Raw genomic sequence first — 20743 nt, 5'->3', positions numbered from 1 at the left:
TAAACAGTCTATGGAACTCGTGCTTGAATTGCTATACTTTACCAGTGATGACGTATAAATGTATACAGTCTATGGAACTCATGCTTCAATTGCTATACTTTATCGGTGATGGAGTATTAATGCATCAAGTCTATGGAACTTGTGCTTGAATTGCTATACTTTACCAGGGATGACGTATTAATGTATAGTCTAAGGAACTCATTCTTGAATTGCCTTACTTTATCAGTGATGGAGTATTAATGTATAGTCTAAGGAACTCATGCTTGAATTGCTATACTTTACCAGGGATGACGTATTAATGTATAGTCTATGTAACTCATGCTTGAATTGCTATACTTCATCAGTAATGGAGTATTAATGTATAGTCTATGGAACTTGTGCTTGAATTGCTATACTTTACCAGGGATGACGTATTAATGTATAGTCTATGTAACTCATGCTTGAATTGCCTTACTTCATCAGTAATGGAGTATTAATGTATAGTCTAAGGAACTCATGCTTGAATTGCTATACTTCATCAGTAATGGAGTATTAATGTATAGTCTAAGGAACTCATGCTTGAATTGCTATACTTCATCAGTAATGGAGTATTAATGTATAGTCTAAGGAACTCATACTTGAATTGCCTTACTTTATCAGTGATGGAGTATTAATGTATTGTCTAAGGAACTCATGCTTGAATTGCTATACTTTATCAGTGATGGAGTATTAATGTATAGTCTAAGGAACTCATTCTTGAATTGCTATACTTCATCAGTAATGGAGTATTAATGTATAGTCTATGGAACTTGTGCTTGAATTGCTATACTTTACCAGGGATGACGTATTAATGTATAGTCTATGTAACTCATGCTTGAATTGCTATACTTCATCAGTAATGGAGTATTAATGTATAGTCTAAGGAACTCATGCTTGAATTGCTATACTTTATCAGTGATGGAGTATTAATGTATAGTCTAAGGAACTCATTCTTGAATTGCTATACTTCATCAGTAATGGAGTATTAATGTATTGTCTAAGGAACTCATGCTTGAATTGCCTTACTTTATCAGTGATGGAGTATTAATGTATAGTCTAAGGAACTCATGCTTGAATTGCTATACTTCATCAGTAATGGAGTATTAATGTATAGGCTAAGGAACTCATGCTTGAATTGCCTTACTTCATCAGTAATGGAGTATTAATGTATAGTCTAAGGAACTCATGCTTGAATTGCTATACTTTATCAGTGATGGAGTATTAATGTATAGTCTAAGGAACTCATGCTTGAATTGCTATACTTCATCAGTAATGGAGTATTAATGTATTGTCTAAGGAACTCATGCTTGAATTGCTATACTTCATCAGTAATGGAGTATTAATGTATAGTCTAAGGAACTCATGCTTGAATTGCTATACTTCATCAGTAATGGAGTATTAATGTATAGTCTAAGGAACTCATGTTTGAATTGCTATACTTTATCAGTGATCAGGGCTCACGCTACCAGGCGACTTGGGCGAAGAAGTCGCCTTCCCGACCGTCACTTCGCTTTCCCGACCCCCAAAAGCGAAAACAAGTCGCCCTGTCCATGACGATAGTCGCTTTCAGTCGCTTCCGTCATTGGACATTTCCAATTTTTACCAAGTTGATAAAACACGAATTTTTTAATGATAATTAAAGAAATTCAGACATAAACGATTCATTATCTTTAGAAAAGAGGTTGAAGCATTGTCTTCGCAGTGTGTAGCAGGTTATTTGATAAAAAAAAACTTTTTATCACTTCGTGCATTTCTGCAAGTTCCGGTGCTTGTAGCAGGTTATTTGATAAAAAAAAACTTTTTATCACTTCGTGCATTTCTGCAAGTTCCGGTGCTTGTTACTCGAAAACGTACATCAACCTAAAGTTTGTTACTTCATTTAAACATGATAAAAGTTGCCTCCAGTAAATGTTTAATCCATTTCTTGCATTAAAAACGTCATGTTCCTTTCCAAATAACTTGTCAAACATCGTTTATTTTTGTAAATTTTCTTGCATTTGTCCGCCATTGACCGATTTCTAAACTACGGATCTGAACCGGACCAGCTATGACTGAAATCCATACTTTTACAATAATTACTACGGACGCACGGATGGAACAATATTGATCCCAAAGGGAAAAATTACGCATTCCACACGCATTAAGAGACTTTTGGTTACATCTAATTGATTGGTGTATATAATTCCCTATATTTTTTATGGATTGTTTCAAACTATTGATTAAAGTTGCTTAACTCTGAGACTATTATACTAATATCAATATATCAGCTTGATAACTTTTATATTTTTTTTATGAGAAACACTGAATTTCATACACAAGTTATTTTAAATTAAATTGTAATTGATATATTATAATTTCTTTACATTTTTTAAAATAATTTTTTTTTTTAGTGCTAGTTTCTCACCATGCTCACAAGAACCTTAATAAAACTTAAACAACTTTTAATTTCAAATGTTACTTTAATTGTAATTTTTTTACTCAGATATGAATTGAGCAATATAAAAAGAACATTATTTACATATTGCCCATTATACTATTGTAAAATCCAAACATTGTAGCGCACCACGCGAATGAGCACTTCTCTTTCAAATCTCACCACTTCTCCCTATCAGTTTCAAAAAGAGAAGTCACTTCTCCCTATAATTCTGAAGTAGTGTGAGCCCTGTCAGTGATGGAGTATTAATGTATAGTCTAAGGAACTCATGCTTGAATTGCTATACTTTATCAGTGATGGAGTATTAATGTATAGTCTAAGGAACTCATGCTTGAATTGCTATACTTCATCAGTAATGGAGTATTAATGTTTAGTCTAAGGAACTCATGCTTGAATTGCCTTACTTCATCAGTAATGGAGTTTTAATGTATAGTCTAAGGAACTCATGCTTGAATTGCTATACTTCATCAGTAATGGAGTATTAATGTATAGTCTAAGGAACTCATGCTTGAATTGCTATACTTCATCAGTAATGGAGTATTAATGTATTGTCTAAGGAACTCATGCTTGAATTGCCTTACTTCATCAGTAATGGAGTTTTAATGTATAGTCTAAGGAACTCATGTTTGAATTGCTATACTTCATCAGTAATGGAGTATTAATGTATAGTCTAAGGAACTCATGCTTGAATTGCTATACTTTATCAGTGATGGAGTATTAATGTATAGTCTAAGGAACTCATTCTTGAATTGCTATACTTCATCAGTAATGGAGTATTAATGTATTGTCTAAGGAACTCATGCTTGAATTGCCTTACTTTATCAGTGATGGAGTATTAATGTATAGTCTAAGGAACTCATTCTTGAATTGCCTTACTTTATCAGTGATGGAGTATTAATGTATTGTCTATGGAACTCATGCTTGAATTGGGCACTTTGTCTGAATGGATCAAAGATATTTGATCATGCATTTAGAAACGCATTCATAAATTACTATGAGCACAGATTTACTAACCCTTTCAAGAACCTGGAGGTTGTGGATTCTTTTCCTCTTTGCCTGACAAATATGTTGTCTCAGCAGATTAAGCCTCCTATGATATTGTCTTCATATGTAAAAACTATTATTAGCAATGTCTCACATCAGAGCTTGAATAGAACCACTGGTTATCCTACATATTCTTTAACATCATTTACCCAGGATGAAATTTTACAAAATCACAAATCTGTCCTTCTATCTTTTAGCATCAACATCAAAGAAAATTTACCGTCATTATACTGGATACCAAAGCTTCACAAAACTCCATATAGAGAACGATATACAGCTTGGTCATCAAAATGTTCGACTAAACATCTTTCTAAAGTACTGACTACTATTCTTTCTACAGTTAAAGATGGGCTTTAAAAATATTGTGATGAGATATATTCTACCAGTGGTGTTAACCAGATGTGGTTTCTCAAAAATTCGAAAGATCCACTGCTTTGCAATTTCACGTCAATATAAAGACTTCTGATTTTTCTACGCTTCACACTTCTATTCCCCATGCTCAGTTGAAAGATCATCTTCAACATCTCATTTAACAGAGATTTTCCTATAAAAATTGCAATCGAATATACAAATGCCTTGTTTTGGGTTACAATAAATTCATATTTTGTGAAGAACCACACTGAATCTACCAGAAAATATACGGAAGATGATATTATCGAAATGATCAACTTTATGATCGACTTTATATTTGTTGAGTTTGGAGGATTGATATTTCAACACAGTCAGTATTTCAATGGAAACTAATTGTGCACCCATGGTATAATTCAGGACACACCTACCCCTACCATGCCTACTCTATTGGAATTAAATCAAATCATTGTAAATAATAATGAATTTTATTAAGGAAATTGTTGAACATATTGCACATAGTATAGCACTGATTGTATACCTTTATAATAAATCATCTTAATTATAACAACTAGAAGAGATAAGTATGAATATATGTTAAAAAGTTGTATTGTTCAATAATGGGCAAACACATATGACATTTCTATTTCAAATGTTTTAAGACAGGTGATTGGATCTTGTTAGGAGACTGTTCAAATTCCTGATGAACAATGTCTACATTTGTAAAGACACAAAAGTTCATTTTGACATTCATACACATAACATTGAAATTTAGTTTAATAAGATTATCATTTAGTAAATTCATCAATTGTAATTTCCAAGCTTCAATGTTTAATTCAACAACAACAAAACAATGGTCCATATAGAATATATATAAAATGAATTATTTTGTGACACATTAACAAAGACCAGCAATTTAAATGTTTTAAAAGACAGACCATATCTGTTGGCATGGTTCTTCTGACTCTTATTACATTCAATGACTAGACATTTCAATTCTATCATTTAAGATTTGCTTATCATATACCCTAGAATGACATCATGGTGGAATGCAATGTTTTTTTCATCTTTATTATAAAGGAGGAGGTCTAGTATGGGCTTATTTTGACCCTGATTTTGACCTAAAATTTGAAGTTCATATCATCAAAGTTTTTTGACATTTATGAAATACTTTTAAAAAAGCGTCTTCTTCAGTTTATCTAAATGTACACTTAAACATGAAATTCTCTCAAATATGCCACAAAAGGTTACTTTTCAGGCATTTTTTTTCCTAAAGGGAAGTGGCCCCATTCATGTTATGTCTCAATCTTTACACATGCTATGCATCATCATCAAATACAACATATATTCAAACCCGGCCATATTACACAAAAATATCTAGAATTAGCACATATTTTACAATTTTGAAGATTTCAGTAATTTTGCAGGCATCAATGCTGCTAGTACCTGATGCATGTAAAATTAAATGTTAAAAAAAAAGTCACAATTTTGTGTAAAAAAAAAAGTATTCTTTACAATAAATAATTAAAACTTTACATTTAAACAAATTTTTTAAATGCTAGTTTTGGTCAAAAAGTGGTCTGACAGGCTCTACTCCTTTGAATACAGTACATCAATATTTGAAGGAAGCAATGCAAAATTTGACATATAAATTCCAAAAGAATGAGGAATGAATACTGTCACTTCATAATACTCTAGTAACATAAGCTACTCCTTAACAAAAATTGACTTTAGGTCTTTGAACAACATTGAGCCTATAACCATCTTTTCACAATTAACAGTCAGTTTAGCTGAGTCATCAGTTTGTTTAATAATAATTAATGTCAATGTATTAGAAGCCACAGTCTGGGCAGCAAACTGGTAAAGTTGTGTATTTTGTGAGGGTATCTGTATCACGTTAGCCACTGTGTGTACACATTTACATATGCTGGCAGAATCACGTTTATTTTCTGGAAGTTTTACCGTTCCTGAATTCTCATTCATTCCCCCAAGTTTCCCTACAATTAAAATATAAATCTATACACTGAATATTTTATCTGCTGAGATACCTAGAATTAAAATATAAGTCTATACACTGAATAGTTTATCTGCTGAGATACCTACAATTAAAATATAAATCTATACACTGAATAGTTTATCTACTGAGATACCTACAATTAAAATATAAATCTATACACTGAATAGTTTATCTACTGAGATACCTAGAATTAAAATATAAATCTATACATTGAATAGTTTATCTACTGAGATACCTAGAATTAAAATATAAATCTATACACTGAATAGTTTATCTGCTGAGATACTATAACTACAATTAAAATATAAATCTATACATTGAATAGTTTATCTACTGAGATACCTACAATTAAAATATAAATCTATACACTGAATAGTTTATCTACTGAGATACCTACAATTAAAATATAAATCTATACACTGAATAGTTTATCTGCTGAGATACCTACAATTAAAATATAAATCTATACACTGAATATTTTATCTACTGAGATACCTACAATTAAAATATAAATCTATACACTGAATAGTTTATCTACTGAGACACCTAGAATTAAAATATAAATCTATACATTGAATAGTTCATCTGCTGAGATAACTAGAATTAAAATATAAATCTATACACTGAATAGTTTATCTACTGAGATACCTACAATCAAAATATATATCTATACACTGAATAGTTTATCTACTGAGATACCTACAATTAAAATATAAATCTATACACTGAATAGTTTATCTGCTGAGATACCTAGAATTAAAATATAAATCTATACACTGAATAGTTTATCTGCTGAGATACCTACAATTAAAATATAAATCTATACACTGAATATTTTATCTAATGAGATACCTACAATTAAAATATAAATCTATACACTGAATAGTTTATCTACTGAGACACCTACAATTAAAATATAAATCTATACACTGAATAGTTTATCTACTGAGATACCTACAATTAAAATATAAATCTATACACTGAATAGTTGATCTGCTGAGATACCTACAATTAAAATATCAATCTATACACTGAATAGTTTATCTGCTGAGATACCTATACAATTAAAATATAAATCTATACACTAAATAGTTTATCTACTGAGATACCTACAATTAAAATATAAATCTATACACTGAATACTTTATCTGCTGAGATACTGGAATAGCAATTTAACAATTTAATATTGAATTAAGTTTAAAATCTAGGACAAGGTCAAATTACAACTTTTTTTTCCCTCAAATCAAACCGAGAATACTTTGTGGTCAAGGATCTTTAGGAAGAGACCATGACTTGAAAATTTGACCATTGTCTGACTGTTGTACAGTACATAAAAGTTTTGTTTAATACAAAATTTGTTACCATGAGAAAGTTAATTCTAAATTCTGTGTTAAACTCTATAACTAATGTAAGAAAATTTTCACTATCTCTTAAATATTATTCTTACCTTGTTGTGAAGTAAATTCTCCCTCACTCATAGTATGTGGCTGTAACAGTTCTCCTACAGGAGCGGTTATGCTTACATTAAATTTTTGGTCTGTAGTACACAAGTCAAATTTGGCAGGTTGTGTTGTGTCGTTAAAGTTTATAGAGAAAACTGCAGTTGTTGTGGCTCCTTCACCTAGTGAGTCTGAAAACAAGATTATTTTATAACATTTGTGTATCCCAGCCTTAAGTATTCTGTATGTAGGAGGTTGACCAAAAGTAAGTGTTAAACTCCTCCACATTATATTTCAAGCTGTTCTATTTGTAGTTGCAGTGAGAAACTTAGAATTTTATTCATTCCATTATGTGTAAGACTATAGAAGTGTTCTGAAAAGGTGATGTTAAATTAAATCTGGATTCAAATTTCAAAAATCACACTGGTTTGTAATTCTTATCTATATACATGTAGAAACTTGTCTGCTGATTAAAAGTTGTGGGAACCTCAAAATAATAAATACAATGTACCAACCTATTTCAGGGAAATCTTGTATTTCCATTCCAGGCTGAAGTTTCTAGAATATAAGGATAGAAAGGTACACATAATTCAAATGCAATATTTATGTAACAGTTTTTTTCATTGGCTAAAAGTTAATCCACAAATGACCAGGCGTAACTAAGGAGGGACCCGCAGTTTTGAATTGATTGGATCAACCAATGTTCGATTACTACATAATTATCGAAAATAAATACTTCAAACTTGCCGTTTTAATGTGATTTTATCCAAATTTGAAGCATAGTGGTAACGTAATAACCTCCAGTTTGTAAGTTTTCATTTGTATGACGTCACGTTTAGTTACAACGTCTTTGTGCCAAAATCTTTCATGAAGATAAGCAGAATTTGTTTTGTATGTCAAATGTATACATTTTTTTAAAGGGAAATTCCGTGATTTTTTACTTATCATCTAATTATGTTCATCTTAACATAAAAAACACATTTGCAAAGTTTTAAATTTATATTCCTTCTAATAACGGAGAAAATCAAGTATTTGTAACTTTTTTGGTTGAATTCTCGAGTGGGTCGTGACGTATTAGCCCGATTTATTGAATTCTGGGAAAAAATAAAATCTGTTTAACTCTTATAGCTTATCGACAATATACGTAATTAAAAGCGCACAGCTGACGAATGGTCGAAGTTATTAACCACAATATAAGAATGAACGAAAATGAATATGCATATACCGTTTTGTATTGATTGAATTAAACTCCTATAAAATTATCTCTAGTAAATGTTTTTGAATAAATTTAATTAATTATTGTTGAGATTTTTTTCATAAAATATTTATTGAACATTTTTACTGATATTGAACTGAAAATATTTCAGTTCTATTTACCGTTATTGTTTTGATAATCATTTCAATGCAACTAATGTGTGAGCAGAGTGTGTATATTATTTTGTAAAGGTCACTGTATATTTCTCGGCTTGAGGTCGGCAATTCGTTTACCTTGTAGCTATTTAGCCGCAGGTGTGAGTTCAAGCGTACACATGTATAAATGTTGTTATTTGGAAAGGATAAACAGAAAGGATTAGAAAGAGTATGCTGTCACGATGTTAATACACTAAGATTTAATACACGATGAGAATAAAGATACAATAATTAAATTGTGTAAATTAATTGAAAATAAAATTCAGATTCGTAATTCCGAAAGTGTATAAAAATAAAAGGAAACAATTTTTGATTACTTTCTTAGCGGCAATTGGCGTAAAGATTCAAAAATGAAGCAAAAAATAGTAGTTTTAATCTTTTATAAAAACTAATTTAAATGCAATATTACCCAATTTGATATACCATTGTACATCTGTTTGATATCATTGACTTTACCGGAATTTCTTAACTTGTATTCAAATCTGGCTGTGTTTAAATGCTAATAAAACTATTGCAATTTTAAAGTTTTTAATTGACAAAAAAATACAACATACAACATGCATGATTTTTTTTTAGTTTCTTTTTAACATTTTATTCTTACATAATTAAATTCATTTGACAATCATTTACACGAACTTTTTGTGAAAAGAATATCAATTATCTAAGCTAAGGCATTATTTCTTTTGAGGATTTTTGAGGATTTTTTTTTAAAATTCTATGATAATATTTGTGCAATGTTGAACATGATAGCCGTCATTAATCCAAATAAGTAATACAGTAGTTGTAATAAAAGTTATATTTTAGTCATGCATAACTGATATTGACGAATTTAGAATAGTTCGTCCATACATCGTTGTTCTTGAAACAATCATTATTAGTATACATGTAAGTGACGTATAAGAGCCATTGAGGATGAGCTCCAGAGAAATCAGACTAGTGGTGTTTCGTTCGTTTGTTTGTTGGGAAAGGAGAGGAAATGCAACCGCTTGTACAGATAAACGACAGAATTACCATACAAGCATTTATAGTCAACACAATCAGAAAGAGTTCCCATCGTTAGACAGGGAATATGAAGGCTTCCAAGAATGAACAAGTGACATGTCTAACTCTGAACAGTTAGAAAACAGACTATCGACATCGACCGCTTGTTCTTAATATTTGAAACTGTATGCATATATATACGTATACGTTTATGATATATATAGTGATGAGTTCTTGCGTCTGACAAAAACTAAATTCCTTCATGGTTATATCTTGCCATACGTTTATATTGGTTTGTAAGGTGATTACTCACAATCGTTATTTGAAAATCCTGTTTGTGAGATGTAGATTCATTTCAATACAGAAATTTCGTCTATATATTCCACAAGTGTATAACACGGAGAAGCTATGAAGGTCCATTACTCCCATTTTGTTTGGGTGTGAACCATCGATGTTTACAGCAATATCACAGAATAAGATGATGATGGTAGAAAGAACTATGGGCGTCATGTGGCAAATATTACATGCATATCGGACAATGAGTTGTCAATCTGTATGAAAAGATTTCCAATACAACCATATTATTGAGAAGGAATGTTTACATGCTATACTCTCGTACTAGTATAGGGTTCTTGTGGCGTTCACCTTAGACACACATCTTTTTAACGATGTTTAAAAAAAAGACAGAACCAATTTAATGTCATATTTCCCTATTTTTTTAAATATAACTAAAAGTCTTTTATCTGACAAGAATACCCCTATTTAGCGAACAAGTAATTTATTCTTTTTTCTGTTATTGAATACCAGGAAAGAAAATAAATCCCGAAATTAATTTGAAACTTTGATACTAAAAAGTTTCCCAGCAAAATATTCACATTCCCTGGGGATAATTAGTGTTCGTCCAGTGGCATATATAACAATTGTGATGACGAATTACTTCCTTTGTTCGAGAACAATCTTATTGAAATATAAATCTGTGATTTTACTAGGTCCACAGCTTCAATGAACCAAAGCAAAAGTTATACATCGACTTGTATTTAAATCAAATTGGTTCTCTTCTTCTTCTGGTATACAATAGTCTATCCAGTCGGAAACCAGGTTGAAATAGAACAAAAGAATCGAAGCTCTCTATTAGAGAAGGCGATAAATGTTTACTGTTTTGTTTACTATAGTGACAAATTTTTAAAAAGTTAATAGAAACAAACAAAACTGCAATTTTCTTCTCAATTACGAGGTGTTTTATTTCAAAAACACCATTTGCATAAGTTTTCAATTTATCTAGTGCATAGTTAAGCAGAACAATTAGATATCAAGTCGACGACATGGGTATCTTTCAAGTTGGATGACAAAAATGCATAACCTCCGATTTTTTTGAAAAAATTACCACAGACGGAAAAGATATCAATCTATTAGTTCAGTAATTTTTGTGTCTGCCCTTCCATTATGTGACTGAAGAAAAAATTCCAAAAAATAGGTAACAATTGTATCGAAAAGAGAAAATTGAGTGCACTTTTTTATGTTAGGGCGTGTTTGAGTTGAGTATTTTGTCTTGATATCGTCAAAGTAAGAATATTTCATACATCGTCTCGCTTCAGATTCTATCATTTTTATATATTAAAGCTACAAGTTGACTTTATAACACAAACAAATAACAGTACTAAAAGATGAAATATATGGGTCAAGTGAAATACCTATCTAATGAGTCACAAAAACAGGGAAGGTGTGTTCGAATAGCTATTTTTTTTACTGAAAGTACTTGACGACAGTCTTACAAGTTGGATGATGAAAATGCATATCTTCGAAAAATTCTAATTTTTTGTGTGTGATAACTAGGGTTTATAGTCTTCAACCACTAAAAAAATCTAGTCTGCCCTTCCACGAAATATTTAATTAGTTGTTTTTTTTAATTGTTTATGATTTTTCGAAAATTCCACCTAACAACCGATCAGACAATAGTTTTAAGTTGAATCAATGCAGACAATATCATTAACTGATGCTCATTAGCTAGTTGATACATTTGTCTTTTAAAATATAACTGACATATAAGGATCGTATTGGTGCAATGTGGATAAATTTATCGGTTTCCAAGAGCAAAATTGGTAGCGCGTCATCGCTACAATGGCTTCCATTTTTACGATTGTGAAAATGAACTGGCGCAATGGGGAGATAATTTTGACGAAGTAGGATCCTGACTGTATCGACATTCGATGATTACATACTGTTGACATACGTGGACTAGTCTATTTACAACACTTTTACCCCTATTTATTCAAAATATATGTTTTTTTCTTATGTTCAATGTATACATGTATATATTTTAAATTGCGCTATAGTTCCGTAACTTTCTATCCAGTCGTAAAAACGAATCGTCGGCAAGTGCGTACATTTTTTTAAATCAATATTTCTGGTCTGTTCCAATCTGTCCTTCACTATTGACAATGACTATATATTACATTTTCCCAAATTCACCCTTGGAAAAAATATTTAAATAGATTTTAATTTCATCAAATCTTATTTTGTGGGTATTATTTATATGTTTATGAATTATATTCTTTACACCAGAAATGTTATTTATAAACAAGCGTATGAGTTTAGTAATGACAAGTAAGACAGAGTTGTATATTATTCATCTGATAGTTCAAAATAGAAAGTTATAAGTTATAAGTTATCAGCCGTGTACACTGATCAATACCTGCAGAAGTGAAACGATGCATGAACTTGCAAGCCCGACAGGAAATCGCTTGAATACCTGGACGTGTCACCTCACACCCCTCACAATACCTTTGGAAGTAATACCTTTAGCCATGCTGGTGATCAGATGAGGGAAGATCAAAATATATTTGTTTATTACTTTAAAGAATTATGAACAAATTAGATTTTCGAAAACAATTTTCACGGAACACTTATTTATGATTTCAACTTTGACTTTTCACCTAATTCCAATATCAACAGTTTAAAAACAACAGACCATGGTAATTTAAAAAAAGTAAGAATATTTTTCGTATCAAGTTAGTTAGTCGGATAAAACAACCGATACGATTGACAAGATATCGACACGCAATTACGACTACATCGGTTACTGTAGTTTTGTTTCTTTGTGGTATATAGACATATCGTTTTTATTAATCTGGAAGAAGACAAAATGGCGGATCACAGAGAATTGATACTCTTAATTTAAAATCGATGGTGATCGCTTATCTAGCGGAATAAAACTTTAATATCTATGAATTTGAGCATTTTTATACAGAATGAACATACTATCAATTTTTGATTTTTTTGCGAAGTTTCCCTTTAAGCTCTAACATATTATTTCTTTTTGTAAGTTGAAGAGTTGCCATCATCAATTTTGATTTGACGATCGCAAATGTCCGTTTTACTGTTTGCGCTACCCCATGCCAGTAAAACTGTATTTGCGACTGTCAAATCGACAATTGAGGGTGGTAACTCTTTAACTACAGTACTATTATTCCTTAATTTGTCATGTTTCAAGCTTTTCATGTCATTACTTAGTTTTCATTTATTTTGATTAGTAAAGTTCATGTGAATTAAACAGATATTTTACACAATTTCACCTTTTATATCGAAAAAAATAAAATTATCATGTAAACCCTTGAATTCATATCTTATATCTTCTCTCTCTCTCAATATAACATTGTGTCATACTTATTTTTATATTTATATACTCACTTTGTCACCAATTTTGATGGCAGATATTGCATCATCTTTATTATTAGTAAAAACAAGTTCTATAGACACCATTTTTGGAGAAAAGACAGATATAGTCCTTGTAAACTTATATGATACACATATTCCATTTCCTGATATCTTGTTCAGTAACTCATAAGTCTTCGGTACAATCTGAGGAGGCTGCACAAACTGAAACAAAAATTTAAATTAGGTAAAACTTTTAGGGAAAAAGAGCTATGCCATGAACCCATGATACGCCTGTCCCAAACTGAACAGTTTTCAACAATTTTCCAACTAATAACTCCACACAAAGTCATATAAAATAAATTTTAAAAAGGGAGCTAATTCAAACGATGAACAAATCAGTAAAGTTTCAAAATAACTTCTTAAAAGTTTTTGAGTTATTGTCTGAAATTCTGGAAATTCCACCCTTTTTTTTGTGAAAATAGTCCCAATATACCAAAATGTGAAATCAAAAATGTTTAAAAAAATGGAAAGAGAATAATTAAAAATTCAATAAAGTATCATGAAGTTTGTTCAAAGCTCTTTCAAGCCAGAAATTAATTAAAACTGGAAGAATCAAGCATTTTCTACGAATAAAATCCTATAACTTAGAAACTTAAATTAATTAACATAAAAAAGGAGCTTACTTCAATACCTAAACTACCATTCATGCATGTTTCATAGACATGATGAAAGTGTTTTTGTGTTTATATTGTCTGACATGTTGACAATAGAGGGACAGACAACAGTATTCCATAATCAGTCCCCTCCAGGAGGTCATATTAAAACAGGCTGCCCTGTGTTAGGAGTAGGTGGGTATTGGACTTAAAATCACAGGCAGAAAAGTAACTATTTGCAGCACAAACACCATTCAATGTATAACTGCCCCTGAGAAACAAAGTGGGTCATTTTGGAGGGAAACTGTGCTCAAAATATTTAAATATTGCATATGATGAATGTTTTTCAATAGTTTAGATTTAAAAGAACCAGGATTATAATTTTAATACGCTAGATGCACCTTTTGTCTACATAAGACTCATCAGTGACGCTCAGATGAAAATAGTTGTAAAACCAAACAAGTGCAAGGTTGATCAGCATTGAGGACTCAAAATTCCAAAAAGTTGTGCCAAATACGGCTAAGGTAATCCTGGGATAAGAAAATCCTTAGTTTTTAGAAAAATTCAAAGTTTTGTAAGCTATGTAAAAATTTAAAGTCAATGAACAATGTTGAGTGGGTGGGGCTTTATAATCTCCATGAAAACTTACTGTATATTCAAATATTATGGTTGTTTATTATTTGATCATTTTAAAAAATTGCTCAAAATAATAGAAACGCAATTTCATCAGTAATATCAATATCATGGAAAAAATAGTCACAGGTGCTAAAAAGTAGAAATAACATAATGTGTAAAACTCACGTTCATACTACTAGTTGCTGACATTCCTTTATCACTAATAGACATATTACTTAGGCTACCAGCCATACTGGGTGTCAACATGTCACCTGGTGTTCCTGTTGAACTGGTACCCCCATTAGGTCCAACTGTCAACATGGAAAACAATATATCACTCATATAATGTGGATATAGTAAATATAAAATGATTGACATGGCACAATTCATTCAAAGTCAGTACTTTCAATACAAAAGTCCATTGACCTTTTTTGTCAATGTAAAAATAAAATCTAGATTGTTTTAAAACTAAGCAGTGTTGTATAGATGAATTTTTTCCCCTTAACAGTTTTTTTTATATATAAGATTCCACATTTACAGTCAAGATATTGTATGATCTTCAAAGAGTTCAGACTTCAGTTTCAAAAAATCTTTCACAAAACTCACAGCCACAACACACAGAGATTTTTATGAAATTTTGATAGTATAATGCTAATAGTGAAATTAAAATGGCAATTCTTAAATATGTTTGAAACAATGCAAATCTTAATGGTTAATGAACCATGACTGGAGGCAAAGAGTCAATGAACCATGACTGGAGGCAAAGAGTCAATGAATCATGACTGGAGGCAAAGAGTCAATGAACCATGACTGGAGGCAAAGAGTCAATGAACCATGACTGGAGGCAAAGAGTCAATGAACCATGACTGGAGACAAAGAGTCAATGAACCATGACTGGAGACAAAGAGTCAATGAACCATGACTGAGACAAAGAGTCAAAGAGTCCAACACTCTGTGCATGGAAATAAGAAATGCCAAAAACAATTACATCTAGTTCTACATAATAAATACTAAACAGATTCAAATCATAAATGGCTCCATTTAAACTGACATTAACACAAACTTTAACGTGTAAACTAAGCAAAAGGTTTAAAGTCAATAAATCATGACTGAGGGCGGGATCTAACTTATTTCTCCACTTTATACATGAAGCAGCACTGCTTATTATTATTTATTATAAACAATATTTATAGAGCGCTTTATCTAATGAAAATTAATCTAAGTGCTTAACTTAAAACAATCAATGCAGTTAAAAAAGGTGTTAAACATTGAAACAATCAATGCAATAAGAATGAAATAAAATTTTTGAACACATATAAAAAAAAACAAAAGGAACAGAATAGTTAAAAAAAAAAAATATAAATATAAATAATTAAAAGGCATGTTATACTACAATGAAAAGAACAAAGAACAGAGAGCAGAATAAAAAAGGAAAAAACCAATTTTCCTCTTTTTTCACTCTAATTTCTGACAAGTGCAATTAGAGGCAAAAATAGGACCAGAACGTAATAAATTTATTCTATAACCAATGTATTTGAGTAAAAATCATGAAAAACAAAGACAATTCTGTTATATTAGTATTTATTTGATACATTTCAAAATAAATTTATACTGAATTCTACACTTTACTGTCCATTTTCATTTAACTCTCCGTAAATGATGCAACTTAGAATAAATTTATTCTAAATGCATGGTTCTTTCTGTATTTAATCATTTATAAAATAAATTTATTATAAAGAGCCTTGATATTATTATCAGTTAGAGAAAATCATAGAATAAATTTATTCTACATTTAATGTCATTTATGATTATAACAATATTTAAAATAAATTTATTTTGAAAGTCCAGTAATCTGTATGGCGAGGCTGTGATACAGAATAAATTTATTTCACATTTAATGTCATTTATGATTATAATAATATATAAAATAAATTTATTTTGAAAGTAATGTAATCTGTATGGTGAGGTTGAGACACAGAATAAATTTATTCTATGTTCAATGTGATTTTTGTCTTGTATAATAATATATAAAATAAATTTATTCTGAAAGTACAGTTATCATATTAAGGAGGCGACACAGAATAAATTTATTCTACATTCAATGTGGATTAAAAGTATTATGATATATAAAATAAATGTATTTTGATAGTACAGTAATTATGTTAAGGTTGAGACACAGAATAAATTTATTCTGGTTATAAAAATATGTAAAATTTGTTTAGGAAAAAATATACTGATCTGTATGATTACATTAGGCTACATAGAATAATTTTATTTTAAACCAGCAGTGTTTTTGATAATATGTTCAAATAATAAATTTACCTTGACAATACATTTAGGTCATAAAAAATGTGTACCTATAAAATTTTCCATCTTTCATGTCTATTTAATGACATATAACATTCATAAAAATGTATATTATTTGAAGTTGCGATCTGACTGTTTTTAAACCCAACTTAAGACAATACTTATATCTGCTATCAACAATGCAAAAGGACACTCCCTTGAAATATGAAAATATCAATTTCTTTAGCTGATTTTGTTATATGGGACTGAATAGAATTACTGTGCAGCAATTTTAAAAAACAAAATATCAACATATAAATGTAAATAAACAGATAAGAAATAGTAAAAGTTCAACAGATTTTTCTAAAATTGAAAATAAATCTGTTTTTTAAAACATGTCTCTCTCTGTAGATGTACGTGCTATGAATTGTTCTTTTTCTTGCTTCTGGATAGGCCTGATCTGAAAGAAGTAACGACAAATTCAAAACAATTTCAAACATTTTTAGTTATCATACCAAAATTTATTATATTTGATGAAGAAACTGTCTGTCTTTCTTTTAATTATGATGTCTATTTTGTTTATACATTGTATAATATTATTCACTCTCTTAATTGTCATTAATAACAGTCTTGCTCCGTGTTGAAGTCCGTACTTTGACCTATGATGATTTACTTTTATAAATTGTGACTTGGATGGAGAGTTGTCTCATTGGCACCCATACCACATCTTCTTATATATATATATTGCCTCTGGATACAGCAAGATAAAGATGGCTATGCATCTATGCACTTGAACAGCAATTGTTGAATTTTTATACAATAAAGGGATTAACGTACAGTAACTCATTAAACTTTTACAATTTAAAAGTCAACACTCTATCAAATTAAAAACTCATTATTGCATACCTAATCTCCATCTTCAGAAACACTGTATAAGTCAGGACTGAATAACAATCTAATCTTTTTTGCTGGTGTTTCATAACATTTTTCTCACTCTACAAGAAATATTTGAAGTTAAAATGCAGGAACACTTACTCTGTTATTGTTTTTCTTCAGGCATATTTCTTTATTTTTTATCAGGATTGGCATGAATCGTTCCCAACTTCCTGAATATGCATGTAATATTTGCCATTGCACATTAAGCCAGTCATGATCAATCAATCAATCAATCATAGATTCTTAAAACAGATGAATGTTTCATGCCTAGGAGACAGCGAACTGAAGACACAAATTACAATTAAAAACAGGTTTCATTAAGTTTTAAACAAAACACAGGACTGGTGTTGACAATACTTTTACCTACCGCATTCAACATACCAGAAAACAAGTAAGACATGTTTCAAAAAGAACAGCAGCTTCCTCAGGTAAAAGTATAAGTAATGTACCCAACACATTCCCCCCTTCAACAAAATATCCATTTTCCTCTCAAAATGTTAAAGATGCGCCTTCGGCACTCTGATACAAAAATATATTGAAATTTAGGTACATGTACTTTTGTCAACACTTTACACATTTTATTACCAAAATATGAGTGCAAATGTCTCACCTTTTTCTTACTTATCAAAAACCTTAACCTGCAGCGGGACAGACGGAAGGACGAACAAACGAACGAACGCACAGATTCGCAGACTGGAAAACACAATGCCAAAAAATGGGGCATAAAATTTATTGTTGAAATTGAAAGTAGTGAGTTGGCAAAAAAGAAAGTAGGGTAGGGATAAGAGGGAATCAAGACTTTTTCGGGACCTCGGGATTTGGGGATTGACCCTTGCGGGATCCGGGAATATATTTTTCGATTTCGGGATATGAATTTTTTTAAATTCTGCATCTCGGGATTTCATGTTTTTAAGCCCGGGATTTCGGGATCAGGACCCCTCCGACCACCCCTCAAATTAGCCTTAGTCGGTCAGTCATATATACAAGATTCATATCCTACCATTGGCATGTTAATAATGCCCTCAAAAGAAAAAGCACTGATGGATTGTCATAGAAGCATATTTTATTAGACTAATATGGTCTAAATATAAGCAGTTACATTTATTTCATGTTTGGAGCGGTGCAAAGTTTACCAAAAGATGCATGATTGTAGCAAAGGAGAAGAATAATTGTGGTCTGAGACCAGAGACACAAAAACTATTGAATTTAACAGAAAGGAAACAAATATCAGACTTTGAAAAAAGGGAGAGGGCTTTTGATACCTTTTGATACCTTTTTATGAAATTCTCCATACATAATATCTTTTTAATACAAAAAATCATCCCAGTTCACAAGCTGTATATGACCGCGATTTTGTGGGTGTGTTCTGGTGTTGCTAATAGTACCTGAGAATCAGATCTTAATACAACATCTTATCATCAAACAATTAGGTTAAGGTCATGTTAACCCCGACAGATAGACATGACACCACAGTTGTCATGGTTGTTCCATACACTACATATTATTGACCTATTGCTTATAATGCCCGAAAAATTGACCCAACCACACAACTAAAAATTGTCCAATGAACCATAAAAATGAGGTCGCAGTCAATTGAGAACTGTCAGACGGGTTGCAATACCTACTATGTCTCGCATACAGGCGTCGGAGAAAGAAAAAAACCATCACTGCACATTACAGACATCAAAGTTTCATATAAACCTCTGAAGAAAGAGATACCTTTCTGAGAAAAATTATTTTTTTCCAAATAGGACCCATTAATTTGTATTCATGCTTGACTATATTTCTTCCAGAGTTTAATAGTTAATACACATGATATACACATGATATATATCATGTGTATGCTACACTTTTACCATTATATATTATTTATGAAAAATTCACTGTTGTCTAAGTGTGTATACATTTCCCTCGAGATAAAATGTATATTATTTACCATTTAAAATTCCTTGCAGTCAGAATTAATACATTTTTTGCCCATAACAAGTATAAATTTGATGACCATTCAGGCATTCATTTGAGAAGAAAGATTCGACTGAGGTGTGTCTTTTCAAAGAGTTTCGTTTAGTTCGAAAAGGACATCGGTGGTCTACTAAAAAAGTGCATAGTTAAGAAAATTTGTCAACAGAAGGCATGACAGGCTTATAGGATCTATGTTAATATTTATAAATACATAAAATAGATACTTGCAGACTTTTGTTGTCTATCCTGATATGTTCCTGGTGCCGTTTCAACCCAACAAATACAATACACAAATGGATATTGAATCGTCGCTCCTAATCTTTGAATATCTTTCCTCCATGTACTAACTCGAATAATTCAGCGCCCCTATCCACTACTTTCTCGAGGAAATGGTTAATGGAGTGATCGAAGTGATCGTAATATAACGACTGGATTATTCTGGTTATCCATGTACTGACAAATATATTAAAATACACGCTGTGGATTTATTATGTAATTTCCGTCGTTTGTTTGTCATTATCTATCGTGCGAAATTTTACATTCGAATGTTTATAATTTATTAGGGTTTATATGATCACGATGGGCACAGTATGTGGTCATTAAAATATGATATGGGTAATTAGCATATCATATGATAACAAATCTTGTTCGAAGAAACTTTAGAATCGTAAGATTTTATATTACAATTCTCTTTTTCGTTTAGTTAGGTTAGAATATCTCACAATAACCTCCTTGCTAAAATTAAAAATCATTTACGTTATTAAAAAAAAAATCGAAGTTTAGAATATACCAATATGTTTTGTAAAGGAACATTTTTTTCATAGAAAAACAAAAAAGAATATTGGGTATCAATCCGTGACAGAAAATGAATATAACCACATTAAAAAAAAAACACATTAAAAAATTAAGCAAAGGAACAGCGCTGTAAGTCACATTAAACCTTCAA

At 30.8% G+C, this 20743-nt stretch overlaps 1 protein-coding gene and 1 long non-coding RNA gene across 5 annotated transcripts in view; both read right to left on the bottom strand.

The window, feature by feature from the left end:
• Nucleotides 1–4313: 4313 nt before the first annotated feature.
• Nucleotides 4314–20743, bottom strand: part of LOC139518714 (AP-3 complex subunit beta-2-like) — a 62901-nt gene continuing 46471 nt past the window's right edge. For 3 of the 4 annotated variants that reach the window (XM_071310193.1, XM_071310191.1, XM_071310192.1), the window contains 5 exons: nt 14800–14924; nt 13379–13567; nt 7816–7858; nt 7309–7491; nt 4314–5841 (listed from right to left, as the gene is read on the bottom strand). In XM_071310193.1, the coding sequence (XP_071166294.1) occupies nt 5552–5841; nt 7309–7491; nt 7816–7858; nt 13379–13567; nt 14800–14924 (830 nt within the window). In that variant the 3' untranslated portion in view covers nt 4314–5551. Of the gene's footprint in view, nt 6046–6764; nt 7492–7815; nt 7859–13378; nt 13568–14799; nt 14925–20743 lie in introns of all 4 variants that reach the window. The other variant, XR_011663437.1, reaches the window with a different exon arrangement.
• LOC139518729 (uncharacterized) lies at nt 17188–17932 on the bottom strand. The gene is made up of 2 exons (XR_011663440.1): nt 17806–17932; nt 17188–17359 (listed from the first exon to the last, which is right to left on the bottom strand). It is a non-coding gene; the product is annotated as an uncharacterized lncRNA (long non-coding RNA).

This window comes from Mytilus edulis, chromosome 4, assembly GCF_963676685.1.
Source record: "Mytilus edulis chromosome 4, xbMytEdul2.2, whole genome shotgun sequence".
Classification (NCBI taxonomy): Eukaryota; Metazoa; Mollusca; class Bivalvia; order Mytilida; family Mytilidae; genus Mytilus; species Mytilus edulis.
The sequence above is the reverse complement of the archived record's forward strand: the minus strand, read 5'-3'. Positions and strand labels throughout refer to the sequence as shown.